The following is a 22,576-nucleotide window of genomic DNA, read 5'->3' as shown; positions in this document are numbered from 1 at the left end:
TGTCATGACATCTCCACAGAGGCCTCTGCCGCAGCAACTTCTGCTAAAGGAGTGTTCCAACATTATCTGTGTCTCTGCCCAAATATTTGATAGTTGTCCCATGCTCAGCATGTCATCTGGATAGGTTCATCATGACCAGCTTGTAATCAACGATCAGGGACTTAGTTTTAACTGGATAAAAAGCCAAACTAATGTGTGCGTCTCTTGCCTGACAAGATTGGCCTTCTGCTGAAGCCATTTGCCTGACTGAGCAAACAAGATGATGCCATCAGTGTTTTCAGGATCTCAAAGTACAGTGGGGTTCAACTCACTGTCACCGATAGCTGCTTCCTCAAGCTTATCCATCAACTCGCCAGTGCCGCTATTGAACAACGATGGTGACAGCATGCAGCCTTACTAAATAAATGGAAATAGGAATCTACCATTAATTTGAACAGTGCTCGCCGTTCCACTCTAGAGCTCTTTTGTCAAGGATACCATCTTTCCAGGCGGTGCAGATTAAATCCTACAGACTTGCTTTTGATGCACTGAATCAGAGGCCTGATGGAAGTCTATAAAAAACCCACTGTGCATGCTTATTAAATTCAGCCTCAAGGTAAAAATCTGGTTGAAAGTGGAATGACAGGTCTAAATCTACACTGAATCCCAGCCTTTGCCACAGAGTGCTTTGTCTCGAATTAGCACTGACGTGGAAGTGATGTGTTTTCCCTGGAACTGACAGCAGCTTAGTACGAGGGAGGTTAATAGTTAACCAATAAACCTAGCCTATTAAGTTGCCAGTGGCCCACCCCCCCCCTGCAGTTGCTGGAGCAGCCCCTTACCCTCTGTGCGGCAGGGGGTTGCTCCAGTCCTGTGGGGCCTACCATCATGGGGGCTGCTCCAGCCCAGCTGCGGTGTGTGGGGAGGTGTTCCAACACATCCGATGCAGCCCCTGACCATGACAAGGGGAGACCACTCCAGCCTGCCCATGGCCCCGCAGCCCACCCATCCTGTTTAATCTGTTAAAAGTAATGTTTAACAGATTAACTAATTAAACAGGATTTTACATCTCTATTTGGTACTGCTGCATTTAGCTTAATGGCCTATATATTAATTTCTAAAACTAAAAAATAGCAGTTAGATTTATAGGAATGTTTGTACTTGCATAGATGGTAATGATTCTTATACGTATATGAAGATCTTGCCCATCATGTTGTGCCCTGACTCACCTCTCCCAAAACCCAGTTTGATTAGCAAAAAAGCTCAGAAGTATTTAGATACTTTTACAGAGGAACTAGAATCTGTGGATTTTGAATGCTTGGGACCTGCAATACTGTTTTAACAGATGGAAAATGATATGAAAAATAACACACATCTACTTTTCAATAATATTATGGCAATATTTAAATACAGCTTTTCTCAGCCTTTTGTTACTAAAGTTCATTAGGGAGGTGTTCCTTCCTCAAAGATTTCTGTTGGAAAACATTCCTGTGTGGGGCCATTTGTCCTTACTTTCCTCAGTGGAGATACCACTGTTTGCATCTCTGAAGGTACAGCGCCTCGCTCTCGATTTTTGGTATCCACTCATGTTCCACTTCTGCGTCTCAAGCAGCGCACTTAAGTAATATAGCCAGAAAAATTAAATTTCATGTTGCCTAACACAGAGACATTGGCACTTACGATAGTTTTGAAGTAATGTGAACTCTTGCATTTTACAGTTCCTTCCCTTTGGCAGATTCCCTCTGAACTGTGGGAAGATTGTTAGACTTCTTTTTCCAAAATGTTTTCCTTTAAATAGTACCTCCTAAAATGCAGGCCTCTAACTTTCAGTAATCGAACACTCCCTAGGGTCTCTGCTGTAAAACTATAAGGCCAGACTTATAGCCTATGCTGAGTGAACAGTAACACACTGGGCTCTCTGCGGTCCTCTGCCTTTTCAAACAGAGAGTAGTGTGTTCTGGCATCCTAGTACTGGAAGGTGTGTGTGCCTGTTGCACTTTCCAACTTTTCCATGGAAATCAGTTTGTAGATGTGACCTGTTCAGATTCTGCAGCTTTAGATGAGAGGCTGGGGCGATTTTCATGGCTCTGTACTCCCAACTCCCCCCTCCCCTCCCTGTGTTGGAGATCTTAGCACAAGATCATAGGGTATGTCTACACTACCCTCCTAGTTCGAACTAGGAGGGTAATGTATGCATACCGCACTTGCTAATGAAGCCCGGGATTTGAATTTCCCGGGCTTCATTAGCATAAGCGGGGAGCCGCCATTTTTAAATCCCCGCTGCTTCGAACCCCGTGCAGCGCAGCTACATGGGGCTCGAACTAGGTAGTTCGGACTAGGGTGCCTATTCCGAACTACCGGTACACCTCGTTTCATGAGGAGCAATGGTAGTTCGGAATAGGAACCTAGCCCGAACTACCTAGTTCGAGCCCCGTGTAGCCGCGCTGCACGGGGTTCGAAGCAGCGGGGATTTAAAAATGGCGGCTCCCCGCTTATGCTAATGAAGCCCGGGAAATTCAAATCCCGGGCTTCATTAGCAAGTGCGGTATGCATACATTACCCTCCTAGTTCGAACTAGCGGGGTAGTGTAGACATACCCATACTGACTAAGCTGACATGGGTTCCCCCACTGCAGATCTGAAACCCTTCTGGCGAGGGAAAGCCAATGAAAGCATGGCTGCTCCAGCAGTGTATTGCTCTGCAGTATTGTCTAAGGATGTTAAGTAATGGTTAATTGACTAGTCGATGGAATTTCCATCAACTAGTCGATAAGCACTTCTGCATTCTTCCTTTGAAATGTACAAGAGCCCGGGATCAGCGCTCATGGAGCCTGGGGTCAGCTGGGGACTCCCCAGCTGATCCCAGTTCCGTGGAAATGCAACACTAGAGCCCAGGATCAGCTGGGCTCCACGTGCAGCAGCGCCGCACAGCTGAGACGCACAGCTGAACGCCGCCTCGGCATTTCAAAGCGACAGCGCCGCATAGTTGATCCCGGGCTCAGCTGTGCGGCGCTGCTGCTTTGAAGTACCCCTCTCCTCCCCTCCCTTTGCTGCCTCTATCTGATAGAGGCAGCAAGAGGGGTGGGGAGGGAATCGAGTAGTTGATTGAATAGCTGATAAGCAAATGCTTATCAGGTAGTCTACTAGTCCTTAACATCCCTAGTATTGACCTTGGTCCCCAGGAACCCCAATAGACAATGCTTCTGTGAACCAAACTCCCTGTCATTGTGGGGACGGTGAGCAACCCTGCCCTGTGGTGAATAAGGAAGAAATGGAGTCTAGTTCAGTTTCCTTGTTCCTGGGAGGGAATGCCGTTCATAAAAGAACACTTAACCCTTTATGGGAAAGCTTATAAATCAATACATTACTGCCTTTCTTCTCTCAAAGCAGTGGGTATTGAAATGCTTTGACTGAGAGAAGAGTAATGCCTTTGCAGAAGGAAAAGTGCTCAGAAGACATGCTCTCTTACCCAGAAATTCCCAGTCCTAGATTTTGCAGTTAACGTGCAGTATGGCTCACTAACTCCTATTCCAGGCTGTTCTGTGAATGATCAGCACTTCAACAAAAACTTGATTGAAAACAAAAAGTATCTGGTGTGTGTGTGTGTGTGTGTGTGTGTGTGTGTGTGGATTTATATTGATTTATGTTTTATGTTTTTGCAGGGCATGTGATTGGGGGGGGGAGGCAAAATTGGGGTGTTCCATAGGTCTGGGAGAGAACAGATCTTTGGGCTATAAATTGCTTTTACCTGACCAAACTCACAGGTAGCATGCAAGGCCAATCAATTGTTGCAGTTATTTATTATATATACTATTTTTCATTTAACTATCCTTCTGTCTGCGTGGCTGCGGATGAATAACAGTAGTTATTGTGTGCTGCAAGTTATTGTGTGCTGGATAGGTTGCATACCGGATAAGTTGCATACCAGATATGTAGTGCCATGATAGCAGATAGTATAACGCAGAAGATTTCTGGAAAAGCTCAACAGGGCCCCTCTGCAGTTGTGATCGCTCTCCCTCCACTTCTCCAAGGATCTGCAGGATAGCAGCTTGAAAGGTGGTTTGCTGAGCTGGCTGACATCAGGACTGCCCCTAGCTCCTGGGCAGGATCAGCTGGGATCACATCTACTGAAAATGGATCAACATTTGTGCCTTCATCTGTGCTTGGGGGTGTTAGGAGCTTTGTCCACTGGGCAAAAGGGACAGTCCCTCCAACCCTATCCCTGTGCCTGCAAGAGAACAAGCACCAGGCCTTCTCTGAAAGGCAGTAGACGCTATACAGGGACCCTTTTGAGGTCAGTACAAAAGACTTCCCCTTCCTGAAGTTTCATATTAGAAATTTAAAATTTTTTTTAGCATCACTAAATTGGGATGTTAAATTTAGATCAAGTAACTAACTGAATAGTTGATTGGCTATTCGATTAGTCTATAAGGGCACCTCCACCTTTGAACTGCTGGGCTCTTGTTATCGTTCAAAAACGGAACCCCCGCAGGGAATGCAGGCCTCAGCCTTTGAAATGTACGAGAGTCCTAGTGAGAGCCCACTAGGCTCTTGTACATTACGAAAGCAGCATCACAACAGAAGTGGTGCAAGCGGAAACTGCTTTAGTCCCTGCTCATACCATTTCCGCTATGCCTCTATCTCCCCTGACCCTCACGGAGATGGTGCTGGGGGGAGCTTGCTCTTAAGTCAGCTCTCATCAGCACTGGCTCCTGCTCCCCACCATTTGCTGCCCCTCTCTGACAAAGGCAGCAATGTGGAGGAAGCGACTAGTCGCATCACTGGTTGACTATCCAATAAGCTTCTGCTTATTGGATAGTCGACTAGTCTCTTATATCACTAAGTAATAATATGGACTAGTATCTTTTGGATATTTTGAGAGCAAAACAAATTATTCTGACTTAAAAGAGAAAATGCATTACACTTACATTAACTTGGTAAATTCTAAAATACCTTTTTATAAATATTTTTGGTGTGTGTTCTTGTAGCATGTCTTCATATTCGCCTTCTTGATTGGCTGACTTTTTTGTGAAGGATTATGATAGTCTATCAAAATCATAACCTGATTTTTTTGGTTTAGTTCAGTCATTCAGATCAGTTTTTTTTTTCCTTTTTAGCAGCAGATTAAGAAAATAAATTATATTATCTAACTAGACTTGAATTGTAAATATTTGATTGTAAGGTAACTCACATCCAAAAGACTATTTAGTCAATTAGTCCCTTGAGCAATATGGAGAACATTGTGTACAAGAATAATCAATAAATGTGATGTACTCATAAAATATTAATACACAAATGCTAGTGGATATGGCAGAAATCTACAATGACTTTTAAAGTTGTCTGTTACTCTGTTTGGCCATGTTATTATAGGGATCTTGGTTAAGGGAATGATATCACAGGCCTTGTTCTCATCTCAATTGTACTAGTTCAGTGTTTCCCAAATGGTGTTCTGCAGAACTCCGGATTTCCGCGAAGTGAAAATAAGGTTTCTGCGAGAAAATTCTATTACAATAACATTTTATGATTAAAAATTAATATTTTAGCATTTATTATTTTTATTGAAAACAATTTTAATTTGTGTTTGCCACGGTAAGTGTCCCTGTGTAATACCATCTTAGCCAGAGAGTGGAGACGATGAAATTACTACTCAGCAGTGCGCGCATAGTCAGTGGTGCGATTGCCTGTTATATACCACCATAAATCCCCATACTCACTCTGAGGGAGCGTGGATCACATGGGTGACTGAATACAAATCTACTAGCACAAGTGTCAGACAAAGTTGAAGCTTCAGCTCTCAAACCAGTTGCTGTTATTAGAGGTTCCGCAAAATTATTTCAAGTTTAAAAGGGTTCCGTGACCAAATAAAATTGGGAAACAAACTAGTTCTTCATCGGTGTTAGTCTGACTCTGTCCTGATAGGGATTCACTAAGCAATAAGGGTCAATGATAATTTGAATATCAATAAATATAAAGGTGGAATAATGGGTTTACTGTATTCTGTTTTCCTTCTTTTCCCAGTAGCTGTTTCTCTACACATTTGTCCAGTGCATTTTAAGATTTCTTTAGGGTAACCCTGTTTTATTTGGCCATTCCCATGATTTCTCTTTTTTCATCCCAATATTCTTGTTCCTTGGAGGCAGCTTTGAGGAAGTTCTGAGTGCTGTCATTTTCATGATCATGAATGTAAATATACTGCTGGCTGAATATTTGAAGTTGTGTATTGAGTACAGAACCAGGCTGATGATGATGATATCTAGGGAAGAGGAAGAGATCCAAAACAAATAGGCACTTCTCCTACATCTTTTCTGGGAGCAGAGTCATTTGGCGTGCCTCTTTTGGGCTCAGCTATTTAGCATGGACTGGTGGGATGGGATTGTGCTGCAGACCTGGGATGACCGACAGTGATGGCTGAACTTCAGAATGTCAAAAGTCACTTTCTTAATTATGCACTGAGCTCACCTGAGCGCTGCAGTGGCAGACAGCCAACCTGAGAGCTCTCAGCAACATGGCCATCACTGTATGGAAGCTTGCCAGCACTGATTGCTGATGGTCATTTGCTAACCAATTTGAAGTTGTTAGATTGACTATTGGGGCATTTGTAGTGGAAATGTGCACCAATGTCCCTAAGATGATGATCCTCCCAGGTATGCAATAGGTTGATAGCTATTAATGGCTTTGCATGCTTGGGATCCCTTAATTCTATAGGAGCCACTGATGGGACCTATATGCCTGTTGTTTGCTCACCACATCATACCTTTGAATTCATCAACAGAAAAGGGTGTTTCCTCCATAGTTCTGCAAGACCTTGTTGATTGCTGTGGAAGGTTCTCCAATATTTATACGGGGTGCTCTGGAAAAACTTGTGATGCCTGGATCTTCAGAAAATCTGGACTTTTTGCACCCGTGGTCAATATGGATTTAATGGTATTCCTCCAGTGATTCTAGGAGATGCTTATGGAGCCCTTTCCTGGACAATTGGATAGGAGAAGGGAACTATTAAACTATACTCTTGAGTATTCATAGAATAATTGTGCATCTGGAACAGGGAAGGCAGATGGAGGAAGTTGATGAGGAACATCTTCCTATTCTGCTAGCTGTTTGCTGTGTTTTGCGCAACCACTGTGAAGGCAAGCAGCAATGACTTGCACATGGATAGGAGCAGCAGGAGGCAGGCACATTTGGTGAACATTTAGAATAACCATAAAGGAGGCTTCTATGGAATGGTACAGCCACTCAGGAGTATGTAACACGGGGCTACTCAACTTCGGAAGCTCCAGAGGCCATAATGATGCCAAGGGCCACAACTTAAGTGTGGTTGCATATACATGAGAATAGCTTATTTCACACTGATGGGCATGAACACAAAGATTAAGGCAAGACTATACTACATGAAGGCCTCGTTTAAGTCAGTTCTGCTGATATTAATAAAATGCACTATTTACTCAATTTCCACCCATATGACAGCACTATTAATGAGCAATGACAGTCTAGGAATTTAACTACTAAAACACACATCAACAGAAGACCATTATATTGACAACTTTTTTGTTTTGGCTTCCACCCGCAGGCTGCATGCGGAGTCCCGTGGAAACCCAAACTGCACCGTGAGCCACAAACAAATGGGCTGTGGGCCGCATGCAGCCCACTGGCCACGTGTTGAGTAGCCCTGATATAATGTATTGCGCTCCTACTTTTGAATCTAGGAGTCACTTGTGTATGTTTGGGTAGGGCACTTAAATGAACATTATGGTGCAGTTTTTCGTCTTTGTTCTTGATGCACTATGTATGTCCAGTTTGTAATACAATGTTTTCAGTACAGTGCTGTGCTGATGTTCTGCCTGTGCAGATATTAAGATAGTGATTCTTCAGCAGGAGAAAGGAGGGTCTAAGTCCCAGAACCATGAATGCAGACTCTCACATTCAGATTACTTTTGTAAATAATAAATAAAAGTACACCAAGATTAACTTTGATAGTGTTATATATTTTTATTGAGCAATCATGCTACTGAGCAAACTTTTAAGATCTTGTGCTCCCGGAACTTCTTTGCTTTTTCATATCCCATGTCCTGTTGCATACTGTTTCTCCTTTTCCTGCTGCTATCGCTATGGTATGTGTGTTGATTGGGGGGGGAGGATAAGAAAAGATCTAACTTAAAACAAATACTTTCCTTATTAAGTGATAGAACGCCGCTGTTTTTGTGAAGGGTGCAGAAGTTGACCATGTGGAGGAAGACAGATGAATAAGCACCACAGTAGGTATAGGTGGGAACATAGCAAGTTTGTGGTGATTGTGAGGTTTTTTTTATCAGTGTTGAAAGGAATGGAGAATTTATAAGTGTGAGGATGGGTAAGGGGAGTGTAAAAGTCCATGAGCCAGAGCAAAATTAGGCCAACATCACGTTGTTCCACTATGGTTCAGGTACAGCCTCAATCTTTAAATGGCGGTGGTTTGGAGCTTTACAACTCTGGCTCACTTGGCTCACTGCATCACCCACATCCAGGGTGTGTGGTTCAGTCAGAGAGTCCACATCTAGTAGACATGTGGTCAAGCTCTTTCTAGTAAAAACAGTCTGTGGTACCTGTCTGTACAATTAATTTAGATCTGTATCTGGCTGTATGCAGCTTTTTAAAGGGTGAGGTGACATCCAGGTAGGATGCTGTAGAGGGGAAACAGCTGACCCAGGGAGCAAGAAAGAGTGAGATACTGGCATGAAGATCTGACAAATGCACAACACTTGTTATGGGGTGTGATGTAGCCACGCATGATTTGCCATGGGTAAACTCAGTTGGCATCTAAGTAAACCTGCTTCCAAAATGGGTTTGCTAACCCACATTAAAACACCATGTCATATACAACATTACATTTTGTTTGTGTATGAAGGAATTTTAAGAGGAAACATCTCAAGTTCACCTACAGCAATTCTTAAGTGTAGATGAATCCTTATACATTGTAACCTGTGCTGCTGAGCCACTAATTTGCAGGCAGAGCCTTAATTGATTATGATCTTTCTAGTTTAATTACAGTTCAGAATTACTTTGAATATATTCAGACTTTTTTCAGCAGAGCTAGCAGTTAGTTTTGTATTTAAAATAGATTTAATAGTAAAGTAGTGGACTTTCATATGGAAAGTAAGTTCAGTCTGTTTTTATGTTAACTTAGAATAAGCTCTTATTTCTTTCATGAATAAATGGGCAGCTGTCCCTTCAAACACCATTTGTTAAGCAACATTTCTCAAATGGTCTGATCATAGGTGGTAGATGACATGCATTTTAGCTAGACTGAATTGGAAGAAGGTAAAATAAACTCAATATATTCCCTTAAGCAACTTCTGTTCAAACCTCATCCTTTGGGAAAGTACATTAGCAGCAGAGATGGTCCACATGTTCATAGAATCATAGTGACACCCTTTTAGATACCTGAAGACTACTATCATGTCCCCTCTAAGTCTTCTCCTTTCCAAACTAAACAAGCACAATTCTTTTGGTCTTCCTTCATAGATCATGTTCTCTAGACCTTTAGTTGTTCTTGTTGCTCTTTTCTGGACCTTCTCCAATTTCTCCACATCGTTCTTGAAATGTGGTGCCCAGAACTGGACACAATACTCCAACTGAGGCCTAATCAGCGCATAGTAGAGCGGAAGAATGACTTCTCATGTCTTGCTCACAGCACTCCTGTTAGTGTATCCCAGGATTGTGTTTGCTTTTTTTGCAACAGCATCACACTGTTGGATCATATTTAGCATGTGCAACCCTTCCCAGTTTGGTATCACCAGCAAACATAATAAGTGTACTCTCTATGCCAATATCTAAATCGTTGATGAAGATATTGAACAGAGCCAGTCCCAAAACAGACTCTGTGGAACCCCACCTTTATGCCCTTCCAGCAGGATTGTGAACAGTTAATAACTTCTCTCAGAATGGTTATCCAGCCAGTTATGTACCAATCTTGTAGTAGCCCCATTTAAGTTGTATTTGCCTACTTTATTGATAAGATAATGCAAGACCATATCAAAAGCTTTACTAAAGTCTAGATATACCACGTCCACCACTTCTCCCACAACTGGACACATTCATAAATGTATTTGTATTATGGACAATGTGTGAGACTCCCCTTATTAGGCCAGTCCATATGTTTCCAAGGCATGGAAATTCAGATCATGTGTGGATTGAGAATATACTGTTGTAAACTTTTGCCTCTTCACGCTGTATGGTAAAATGGCTGATGACTGAAAAGGGGTTAATGTACAATGCATAGCTGTAGTGAAGATTCCTGGAATGTATTTTATTCTATTCATATTGCTAAATGTTTCTGTATTTGCAATTGAAATGTTGAGATAATACATGTGCTAGATTTGATGGCAACAATGACAAAAATTGTCTCTGCAGAGAACGCACACCGGGCAAATGCGTTTTTGCTGATCTGCAGGTTTGGATAGATCATTCTTTATGGATAGATCATTCTTTATGCCCACTGTCTCCTTGGTGCCTCTGTTGAGATAGTTGGCTCATTTGACAGCAGTGGTGATGGTTTTTGTGATGTGTTCTGTGGTTGGCTTCTGGAATAAGAGATTAAATGAAATAAAACCACTGGCAGCTATCATCCATAATAGAGATGTAGTAGTGTAGTTGATTAACCGATAAGCAAAAGCTTATAGGTTAATGCTGTAGACTGCATGGATTTCTTCCCCCTCCCTCCGCCCCCACCAGTACATTTTTTTAGCAGTCTGGGCCAACAGCCCAGCTCAGTCCTGGCTCTCACTGGATCTGGGACCTACCCCTGCTGCAGCTCTGCATTTAAAGTGTATTAGGAGCCAGGAGGACAGGCAGCCCAGATTAGTTCCAGCTTGCGCTGGGTCTGGGAGCTCAGCTGCCTCCATCCCCCCACCCCAGACAGGGGCTGATGCCACCCCATGTTGCTGCCTCTGTATCTGAAGCACGAGGCAACAGGCAACAGGCGAGGAAAGCTGTTTTTTTAACTGGCTCCCCTCACAGACCAGCTCCAGTCTGGCACCCTGCACTGCTGCCTCTGTATCAGAGGCAGAAAGTTGGAGTGGCAGGGTGCTCTTTGGGAGTGGGGCTGGAGTGCATTGGCTGCTGGTCCTACCCCCGGGGATTCTAGAATAGTCGAGTAACCAATAGGAATTCATGACATTAATTGACTGTTCAGTTAACCAATATTTAACATCCCTAATACAGAATAGGTGGCAGAAGCTGTAGTCTTTTAATGTTCAACAACCTTGACCACAGTCCAAACACTGAGCTAGAGGTAAAGTGCTTGGTCTCCATTAGCAGTTGTCTGAACCATTCAGTGTGTCCCAAAGAGTTTTTTCATGCAGAGTTTAATTTAATTGAGGAGAACAGTCTGTAACTTCTAGAGAGAATAAAGGCTAAAGTTCAGTGGAAAAAACTATGGCTTAAATGCTCCATTATTGGCTTGAAAATTGGTTTAGACTTTTTTCACACAGCTCTCTTGCTCAAACATGTATAATGAGTCTGCAGCATACTGACAAGCCTACAGGAAATATAATAGAGAAAATATGTTCAGTGACCTTTTGAAACCCTTGAAAAAAATGAGTACACTTGCTGATGTTTTAATCTCATGACTTAGATTTGAAAGTGTTTGTGGCGAATGATGAAGGAAGGGAAATTTTGGGATTTAATTTAAATAAATGAATTTCAGTAACTATCAGATATGTAAACATAACACACATGCCTATTCTCCACCTGATCTCCCCTGGCTTGTGTTGTAAATCTATCCCATGCACTTTGACTGTGTCTAGACTGGCCAGTTTTTCTGGAAAATCAGCCGCTTTTCTGGAAAAACTTGCCAGTTGTCTACACTGACCGCTTGAATTTCCTACTGTAAGAAATCAGTGCTTTTTGCGGAAATACTATGCTGCTCCCATTCGGGCAAAAGTCCCTTTTGCGCAAAAGGGCCAGTGTAGACAGCTGAGATTTGTTTTGCGCAAAAAAGCCCCATTCACGAAAATGGCAATTGGGGCTTTTTTGTGCAAAAGCGCGTCTAGATTGGCACGGACGCTTTTACGCAAAAAGTGCCAACCTAGATGCTCTTTTCCGAAAATGCTTTTAACGGAAAACTTTTCTGTCTAAAATCATGAAAATCATGTCAGTTTAGACGTAGCCTTTCTTGTCTTCCGTGTCTCTTTACTGTGCACTCAGTGAACCAAGACTTGTGGTATTTTGGGAACTGAAATTGTAACTAATTAACAATAATAGTAATCCAGTGGCACCACGGAGACAGCTTTTAAACTGGCTCCCTGCCCCTGGCACCAGCTCTTGCTCCTCCCCGCCTCCCCCCACCTTGCTGCCTCTGATACAAAGCAGGAACTGGGGAGGAACGCAAGTAGTCGGCTAGATTAACCAATAAGCCTAGGATTATTGGTTAGTCAACTACTCGTTTACATCCCTAGCACAGACTGAATGACCATCTTGAGCATAGCAATGATCCTTCCATTTAAGGCAGCCTATATACTGTATGGCAGCAGCACTGTTTCTGTGAAAAACCTCTTTTGGAATTGATTGTAGCCTGATCTTTGAAGTCTGTGAAATACTGAGTACATCCTGGGATGAATAAATGGGAATCCTGATTAAATTACATCTAAGCATAGTGAATAGATCCTTCAGAAGATGTATGGATTTATAAGTGTAAACAGACATGCTCTTCTGTCTTAAAAACTAACCTGGTTTCCTGTACAAGTTCTGTGTATTAGTCACTGAAGCACATTTGTCTGTGACTATTTTCAGATAGTGTTGTTTTCCCCCTACTCATGTGCATGTGGATTTCTGCCTCTCTTCTCTCTCCTGGGATTACTGCCATTTTAGTGTGTCTAGATTTAAAGCTGTGGGATTGGAAGGGCACATTACATCCTCATTTGTCCTGAGGTGGAATTGAGGGTGCCATCCATCAGGGAAGTGGACTAATTGCAATGGTGTGTAATATAAAACTTCATAGTAAAAGACATTTCTCCCTTGATTTACTGATTTTTGGTACAGTTTTTATTTGTATTGTTGGTCTGTGTTCTTCTGCCACATTTTACCTGCAACCTTAAAGTAGGCTTGCTCATTTTGCCTCAAAAGAATTATTGAAAGGGTGCAGTTGGGTGAATCTTTCTTTCTTAAAGAGCCACTTGATAAGTACACTTTAACTCTGTCACTGTGATTATAATATTAATATGAAATGGAGGTAATGGTAAACAAGTATTTAGCGGTTGGCTCTTTGAATTCATACTTCAAGTGAGTAACCTGTTTAAGATGTAGTGATCTTGCTTTATTTTGAATGATGATTTTTTGTTTGTCTTGCACAGTATAACTTTTTTGCTTTTTCATAATCTAGGAATTGATCCCATTGCACAACACAAGTGATCCCAACTGCAGCTAATACAGTTGGGGCGTATAACTTTTTTTTATCACATTGCTTAGAAATAATTTTTTGCTTTATTCTCAAGAATTATTTGAGTGTTATTAGATAAATGGTTTGATCAACATTATTTTAATACAGTATCACTTTTTTTCCAGGCAGTGTTAATGAATAACATAACTACAAATGAGCGATTTATCCAGAATCTAAAAGGTACCTTTTATTGTAGTTCAATTATCAAACTTAAAGCCAGTTTTCTCAAAGTCTCAGTCTTACGCCCTTACTTGGGTGTGAGTCCTCTGCTTCTCAAAGCTAGGAGAAAGTGTAGGAACTGCCATAAACTAGACCCTGACCTTGTACAGGTTTTTCCTGGGGCTTCATGCAGTCAAGAGTCCAGTCATGAGGCTTTGAATGCAGGACACCACAGCCTTATATCTTAAGTGGGAGAAAATAACAAACATTAAATAGAGCAGACTCCTCCTATATTAATAGTCTATATTTGAACAACTTCTCTGCTTCCACTAACATAGTATAATCCTCTTTCAACTCTAAAAACTCTATACTCTTATATATGGATGCACTGATGTCCATGGGAATCATACACATGCATTCGAAAAAAAATTTTTTGGTCTTACTAGTTAATATCTCCTTTGACGCTTTCAGAATCATTGCTAGTGAGTTTATGCCTTTTAGCATTTGGGCCATTGATGGCAAGGTCTCTGGTAAATACAATTGTCAATCTCTCTGATATGCTCAGTTTTCTGATGCAAAGCTCTTTGTCAGGACCAAAGATTCAAGGTGTGTCAGCATGATGGATGAGGTTCTACTACAGAAAACTACTAACTTACAAACAGTCCTGATTTGTGAACTGTAAACTGTATTACAGAGGAGGGCTTGTAAACTTGAATTTAGATAAGCAGTAGAAAAATTTACCATTGTAGCCTGCACTATAGTGACGAGTCCTTCAGTGACCTCTAGTCTTCTAGATTGCAGGCCAAGAGAAGACTATGGGCTTAAAGTGCAGCAGGGGAGGTTTAGATTGGACATTAGGAAAAAATTCCTAACTGTCAGGGTGGTCAAATATTGGAATAAATTGCCAAGGGAGGTGGTGGAATCTCCCTCTCTGGAGATATTTAAGAACAGGTTAGATAGACATCTGTCAGGGATGGTGTAGACGGAGCTTGATCCTGCCTTGAGGGCGGGGGGCTGGACTCGATGACCTCTCGAGGTCCCTTCCAGTCCTATTATTCTATGATTCTATGATTCTAAGAGCAGCCAGAGAACGTAGATGGATTAGAGTTCTCCTTTGTATAGGGGAGGTAGAGAATAGAGCTTTATTAGACTGAAAACTCTCCTATGTTCTCTGTGTTTTTGTTGCTCAGCGGGTGCCACAATGTGACTATGTATTTAGCCTGCCAAAGCATCATGAATTTGGGAGACTGAGGAAAGAAGCCAATGGAACTTTCTCGCTATCAAAGTTGTGTATCTGATTTTGGAGGGAGGGATTTGTTTAAAATATTTCATTAAAATAATAATCCTTTTTTCCCACCCAGAACACTTGATAAAGTTACAGAACGAATATGGAAAGCTACAACAGGATGTGAATCAGTTTCAGAAAAACCAGACTAATCTTCAGAAGAAATTTTCCTATGAGATGTAAGTTTGCTCTTTTAAATGTATAACTTACAGAATGACAGGTCAGAAGTCTAATTATCCTTTTGAAATCTATACTTGAATTCTGTACTTTTCCTCATAGTTATCATTTTAACATAATGCTGCTAGTAGATATTTTGAGACTTGACAGCATTGTTTGTTTGAAAAGGAAAACAGTATACCAAATATGGTCCTAATTAGTTTCTGCTTATTTGTATTTGTGACCCCCATCACCATAGTATTGGAGCACTTAACAGGCATTTCTCCAGCTCTGGAGCACCCATGGAGTCAGCGCCTATGAACTGAAATACCACTGAGTCGTGGATTTTTTGGGACACTAATTGATGAGGTGATCCATAGTTCGGTCAGTTTCTATAGTTAGAAATAGGATTGTGTCTTAGTTCCAGTTTATGGAGAAGGTAGGAGTGTCTACCATGTGATGTGTGGATGTGATTAAAAATGGACTTGTTTTCAATGAGAGTGACACTGGGCACTGGGTCCTTCAGCTGGGTCGTTGGGTGTTCATTTGGGCAGTTGATGTCCTTCCACTTTGCTTTCTATTGATCTTCAGGGGAAAACCACAAATCTTTCAAGCTCTTGTGGTGCAAGCCAAAAATGTTTTCTGGAGCTAAATTGTAATCTCAGTAAATTATATAGGATTTAATGTACTGGAAAGTCCTTATTGACTTAAATATGATGGAAGTTTTGAAGAATTTCTTGTGATAAATTTGAGGTAGGTGAATATCTGCCAGAATCGAAGCCATGATTTTGGTGTTGATTTTACTATGCACTGAACAGCAATAGAAATAGGTACTTCCGCAGCATTGTAAGTTGTGAATAACAAAGTATACGTGCAGGGACACTGATAAGAACACCAATTATCTTTTTAAACTTTTGTGTACTCACTAGTTGTTATTTCCTCCTATGGAAGCTATTTGAAAATATTATTTCCTGTAATAAATATGGGTTGGCTTTTTTCCCCTTTTATGATAATATTGATTTTTTTCTTTCTCTGAATCTTGTGAAGGATGAGCCATGCAACTATCTTTGCTTGCTTCATATAATTATTATGAATTTCTGCTTAGTTAGTAGCAAGTTAACTTGTTTCCTATACTGGTTGGATTGGTATTTCCGTAGCAGTGGAATGAAATAGCCAGGCCCTATATAAACAATAGCTTAGTTTGGTTTCTGATAAATCTTGACATCTGTTACCAAGAAAAAAAATGGTACTATAACAAAGGCCTGTTCTTATACAAACTTTAAATCAATAACAATTTTTCCTGCTTTGGAGTGATTAGTCTCCGTCTTGTTCCTTTCTGCTGATTGTACACAATGCATTTGTAAATTGTGGCTTGTGAATTGATACTTAGTATGTGGAGCACTTTCTTCTGCAACAGATTAGTCCCCAGATTTGAGCTACCTTTAAAATAGCTACATATTACTTGGCTTAATCTAGTTTATTTTGAACTGCGTGTTAAATATGGGTGTTAACCTTCAGCACAAGTTCTCTGGAGTGAGAACGGTGAACTGGTGGCCTCAAATGAAAATATCTGTAAAACGTTTAACCTTGTTTCTTGTAAAGTTCAAAAGTGACGTCTCTATTATTAAATGAACATTAGACAAAGACAGGTGATGTGTTAGTAAACACTGTAGACTTTGTTTAAACTGTAGAACAACTGACTTCCTAGTGACTCACCCTATTACCTAGGCAACTGTTGACCTTATGAAATGGAAACCTTGTGGGCCCTCTATATGTAACCTGGTTTTCTAAATGTGTTGAAGCCAACTGATGGCCAAATCAATCCTGTTTGCATGTTTGAAGATGTGGAAGGGGAGGACAGAATTGTGTCTTCTGAGCCTCTGCTGTACAATCTGATGCTAGATGTAGGACTGGAGGCAGAGAAGACCATCCAGTCTGCTCATTAAAGGGCAGGTCACACTTTTAAAATGTGTGTATATATAGAGAGGAGAAAGAACTTGTGACATAGGCATTCTAAAGGTTTAGGAATGATCATTTTCTGTCTTCTTCGTGTGTCGAGCCTCTTGAAGAAGTAATTATTTTGTTGGAAAACATAAAAAAGATCTTCTCAATGTTGTTTACTTTTAAGGAAAAAATAATATCTTCTAATTCATTTTAAGAGCAATAAAACCAATTGTTTCATAATGTGCTCTATAATGTGTGTTAATGGAAAAAAAGATGAGGTGGTGGTAACTAGAAGAAGGGTAGTTTCACTGTGCCTACATGGCTGCCATTGAGAACTGCTAATGCTTTCTGAGTACAGTTTAAGTTTAGTGAGCAGGGTTTTGTAGGAAAAAGAGGAGTGGTATCATTCGATACCATAAAATGATTTAAAATTAGAAGTCAAATATAGTTCAGCAATGACTCTGAAGCATGATCAATTATAAATAGTCTTGTTTAAAAAAACAGATGTTCCAATACAGACAGCATTGCTGTAGTACTGAATTGTGCACGTTAAATAAGAAAATAATTGATTTCTTTTCAATGTTATAGTAGTCTCCAACAGATTTTGTTATGAATCGCATGGGAAATGTTTTATTGCTTTTAGGAAGGAAACAGTTCATTAAAACCTATGTACACTCTAGTAATTCAGAAGAATTTGTTACATCTAAGGTTAAGAGTATAAGATCTTGTAACAGTTCTTGTTTTTAGCACACAAAAATTCAGAAAGGTGATTTCATGCCCAGAGCATGAAAGAATCTTTGTTGTCTGCATTGCTGCATACTGGCAACAAGTTAAAATGTTCCTTATTCAGTACAGTGACTCCCATTTCCTCCTCTTGGAATTAATTAGTCATGATCAGCTCACCTTTCACCTTGATGGGAATGCAACTACTTTCACATATGATAAACTCCTCCTCTGTTCTTTCTTCTTCCTCTTCCACAAAGGAAAGCATCTGTGGTGGTATAGGGAGCAATAGTAATGTCAGGAGTTGGGTGAAATGTTGTTAGGGGTTGAGGTTTAAACCTCATTCCAACTCACCCATCTCTTATAATAGTAAGAAACAGTATGGAGCCCTGTGTTTCTTAAAAAAAGGCCTAACCAGACTCTGCCTAGTATGGGGGAGGGTTCCCTTTGATATTCTGAGTGTGGGTGTGAGGAACGGCAGAACATACACAAACTGAGAGGCAACAAGAAAAAAAGAGACAGAAGCAAAAAGTGGAAAAACCAAGAAAAAGTTATGGTGAGCTTTTGGTTTTGAGTCTGGTGTTGGCCAAAGAGGCTGTGTGTATATATATTAAGAGACTTGTGTCTTTTGTGCTTGGTTCCTCTAGTGTTCGACAAAGCAGGACTTTGTACATTCCTTGTACATAAACAAGATTAAATTTTAAAAAATCAGATTTAATCAATTTCTACTTCCAATTGGAACAGAACACCCAGACTTGTTGTTTTGAATTCTTATATGAATGTTCAGTTGCATATTCTCTTAACTTAATTTGCTTTTCTTAAGATGAGTTCAATAAGTCAATCTCTGCAGCTCTAGTTAAAGTGAAAATTGGGACACCAGCCACCAGGTTGTAATATGTGAAATAAATTGATGATCTCACTCTAGTTTCTAGTGAACAGGGAAGCTCTCTGTATCACAAACATGCTACTGTAATGGGTGCATATTATTTAGTATTTGTCAGAGGGATCAATTGTTGAGCAGTCCATGAGGACTGAATTTGAGTTGGATCTTTTCCAGGTGAGTTTGAGGCACATTGATGCCCCCAGACATGTGGAAAAAGCTAGTGAGGGGTTATATAAACACCTTTAAGTTTGTTTACTTCATTTAAATTAATATAACAGGGTCTGTTCAAAAGTATTGGGTAGTTGATATAAATTACCATTCGAAAAAACAATGTTCTTTCAAAATGTGCCTCATTTCTGAAAATATTTTTCTTAGTTCTTTACTGAAATGCCAGTATAACAAGTGCCAAGAAAATAGACATGAACACTTTTTTAAAAGAGAAAGAAAGCTTTGTTGCAAATGGCTCAGCTGGCATGTGACTTCTCAAGATGGAGAGGGGAAATTACACATTTCAAAGTACAGGCAGTCCCCGGGTTACGTACAAGATAGGGACTGTAGGTTTGTTCTTAAGTTGAATTTGTATGTAAGTCGGAACTGGTACATATTGTAGGGGAAATTCGAGACAAACATTTCTCCAGAGCTCAGTTCTATTCTCCCACGCCTCATTTCCCTCAGTCCTTTATTCTTAAGCTGAGGTGTCTGCTGAGAAAATCTGCTCCGCGTCTCCCTGGTCTGCTGTGGGGGGCGCTAGCTTCGCATCTCCCTGGTCTGCTGGGGGGAATCAGCTAGTGCGGGGTTGCCTCACCCCGTTTGTAAGTAGGGATCCGATGTAAGTCGGATCCGTACTTACGAACGGGGCTTTTCTCACCCCGGAGGACGCGGGCGGCGGGACCGCCCAGACGCGCTGTGGTCCCGCCGCTCGTGTCCTCCGGGGCGAGAAAAGCTGCTCCGCGTCTCCCTGGTCTGCTGGGGGGGACCTCCCTCAGCAGACCAGGGAGATGTGGAGCAAAGCCGCGGAGGACCCGGACGGGGGGACCGCGGCATGTAGAAAGGTGTGTCAATTAGAGATGTTGGGATGATAGTACCTCTAAAACTACTTGTTCTTTTCCTTGAGGTCCCAGTGCATCAATCAGATGAAAGAGTTAAAAGAACAATGTGAAGAAAAGATACATGAGATTACAAAAAAAGACAGTGAGGCACCGCAGGCCAAGGACATCAAAGACTTATTGAAAAATTCCAACAAAAATGACCAGGTAAGTCATTTTATTGGTTGGCTGTCTTTTTTAACCTTCCCCTCCCAGAAAGTCAGTTGTACCTTTATTTAAGCTGTTAATGGAGTTGAGTTATCTTGCTGTCTTTCTCAGGTTCTACTCTTCGATCCTTAAAACAGCAGCAGTAGCTCATGATTTTTTTTCCTGTTACAATGTACTAGACCACCCTGTTAAGCTTGTACTGTCAAAGTTTGATCGTAAAGGAGGAAACTGCAGCTTGACACCTGTTATTTGAATGAAGCTTACTTAGTTGCCAGGTATCCAGTTTTTAACCAGTGAGCCCAGTTGAAAGGAGACCTGTGCAGTGTCCAACACTAAAGTTCAAAAGTTACTGCAATAACTGTGATTGGGGAGGGCTGGAAGAGCAGCTGAAGCTGGAGGAGGGATCTTGTCAGTAACTGCCCAGCCTGCCCTCTCATCCTTTCTCTGGTTCCTCACTCCAGGGACAGACACCCTCAATTGTGCCCTGATTGGGCAGATAGGCTTCACATAGCTCCTCTAGCCCTGGCTTTGTAGCCAGCAGATGAGCTTCAGGGGAGGGGAAGTAAGCAATAGAGGGGCTTGCAGAATTCAAGCAGAATTCTTTGAGCATATGTAGAATTGTTCCTCTCCTGCACACATTGAAAACAAATAGAAAAAATAACTTGGGTGTAATGAAGTTTTTCAAGTTGATATAGTACAGCAGAAACTCCTAAGTGCTGCTCAGTTTTATGCTTGTACTGTAAAAGCAAACTAGCTTAGCCAGTAAAATGCTCAAGGTTTGTTGCTCCTAAAATTTCAATGGCTGAATTTCTAAAGTGGCAGCTTTAAGCTGATATTCTTTCACAGCCATTAAACTTTAAGCAGATCAGTAGAGTCAAGGTTTCCTTGTGTATGCTCTAGTATTCTATTGTTAGATCACTTTTAAATTAATCAGTGATGACAACTTGCTTTGCTTAGCTGGGGGAGACTTAAGACAGTTTAACAGATCTCACTGTTACGCCATTTTCTTGATACTATGTTTAGCCTAGTTCCATTCCATCACAGAAGAAGCCTGATTAACTGAATTTTGGTTCTCATAATCCTGGAGTAATTGCTTATATACTGGTCTTTCTTGGTGCGTGCCCCATTAGAGCCAGCCAGTTGTTGGTTTTCCTGCACTCCAGAATTGAGGGACCAGAGTGTTTTTCTTTATAGAGGCTGCCAGCTTCCTTCTTTCACCTGAAGCTATTTTATCTGAGACTTGAGAGTGTCCCCTGAAGATTCAAACACAGTGGACTAGTCCGTATTCTGCATACCACATTTGGAGCATAGTTGACATTTTTTGTGACTGACTCACCTTGTCATCTGATGCTGGTGTCGGCTATGTGTGGTTGATTGTGCACAGTCCCTGTATCAGTGAACACTCATGCTATAGCATCTAGGATAGCCAAAGTGGTATCTATGATTTTGGAAAGCATTGGTTGTACTAAAACAACACTTGGTAGCTGCCAGCTCCCTTTGTGAACAGTCCTGGAGAGGTGGAGGGGGTCACTCTTAAGGTGGTATTGTGACTTTCATTTGTCAACAGTTGTGATAAAGCAGATGGTACAAATACACAAGCACTGAAATGGAGGAAAGAATTGCAACACTTTTTTTTTTTCTTCAAAGCAGATGGCATTTAGGGTTTTACAAGATGTCCCTGTTGGCCACTCCTCTGCTCTCGGGAATAAGACTTGGATACATTTGTGATCAGGCATTATGACAAACAACAAAAATATGTGCATTGATTATAGTTAACAATACAAGTTAAACTAATCTATCTAAATTAAAATAAACTTAAAAAACAACAATTAGTGATCCCAAGCTTATGGAAAGCTGAGCCTTCCCTTGAGGAAAAATAAGTCTAGCTTCTTCAGCCCCAGCCTAGCAGCTGGTACACTCTCTCTCTTCTGTGCACACAGCTATTTCTTGGTGCACCAGAGGGATGTCACACTCGGAGAACAACAGCACCTATGCAGTATGTATAGCAACTACAGAAGCAGATGGTATTGAGTGGTAATACCAGAAGAGGCATTATATCAAACCGTTTTTGTGTGATCTATGTGCAAATTGTGCTGTGTAGTTTATCTGGGTTGTGGTTTACTTTAATTCAATTCAAGTCTATTTCTTGAATTGGTTTGTGATGCATTTAGATTTCTTTAATCATAGAATCAGAATACTAGGACTGGAAGGGACCTCGAGAGGTCAACAAGTCCTGTCCCCTGCCCTCATGGCAGGACCAAATACTGTCTAGACCATCCCTTTAGTTAGAATTAAAAAAGAAGAGATAAATCTGATCCTAGGAATGAGCATTTGGATAGACAAATCACCTATGTTTGTATATGTTTTTAAGGATAATATTCAGCTGTCAACTTCTAATCGACCAGAGCTTCAACTGCATGACCTGGAAGCAGAGAAAGGAGATGAGGAACAAAAAGAGGACAAAATTCCTGGAAATGAATCTCTAGAAATATCAAAGCCAACATTCAGTGTAAAAAAGGAACCAAAGATTGAATCTCATGGAGACAAAGGTAAGATCGGCTAATTACATCACTAATACCTTAATATCAACAGAGGTGAGAAATGGGTTTGAATATATTGAATTTTAATTTAATAATGAGTATCACTTAGTTCAGCAGCTTTTTCCATGTTTATTGAAAGTTTTATATTTAATAGCTAATGACTATGTTTTTTTTAATTAAAATACTTCAGTTGGCTGAAGCGCATGTTAAAGTAGTAGGGGCTAGATCCACAGAGGACTGGGGC

The 22,576-nt window shown here is 41.0% G+C and overlaps 1 protein-coding gene across 3 annotated transcripts in view; it reads left to right on the top strand.

The window, feature by feature from the left end:
• Nucleotides 1–22,576, top strand: part of GOLM1 (golgi membrane protein 1) — a 49,941-nt gene that overhangs the window by 19,888 nt on the left and 7,477 nt on the right. For all 3 annotated transcript variants that reach the window (XM_075931790.2, XM_075931789.2, XM_075931791.2), the window contains 4 exons: nucleotides 13,515–13,569; nucleotides 14,910–15,012; nucleotides 19,654–19,792; nucleotides 22,164–22,341. In XM_075931790.2, the coding sequence (XP_075787905.1) occupies nucleotides 13,515–13,569; nucleotides 14,910–15,012; nucleotides 19,654–19,792; nucleotides 22,164–22,341 (475 nt within the window). The remainder of the gene's footprint in view (nucleotides 1–13,514; nucleotides 13,570–14,909; nucleotides 15,013–19,653; nucleotides 19,793–22,163; nucleotides 22,342–22,576) is intronic.

This window comes from Pelodiscus sinensis, chromosome 6, assembly GCF_052426305.1.
Source record: "Pelodiscus sinensis isolate ZL-2025 chromosome 6, ASM5242630v1, whole genome shotgun sequence".
Taxonomy (NCBI): domain Eukaryota; kingdom Metazoa; phylum Chordata; order Testudines; family Trionychidae; genus Pelodiscus; species Pelodiscus sinensis.
This window is presented reverse-complemented; position numbering and strand designations above follow the sequence as displayed.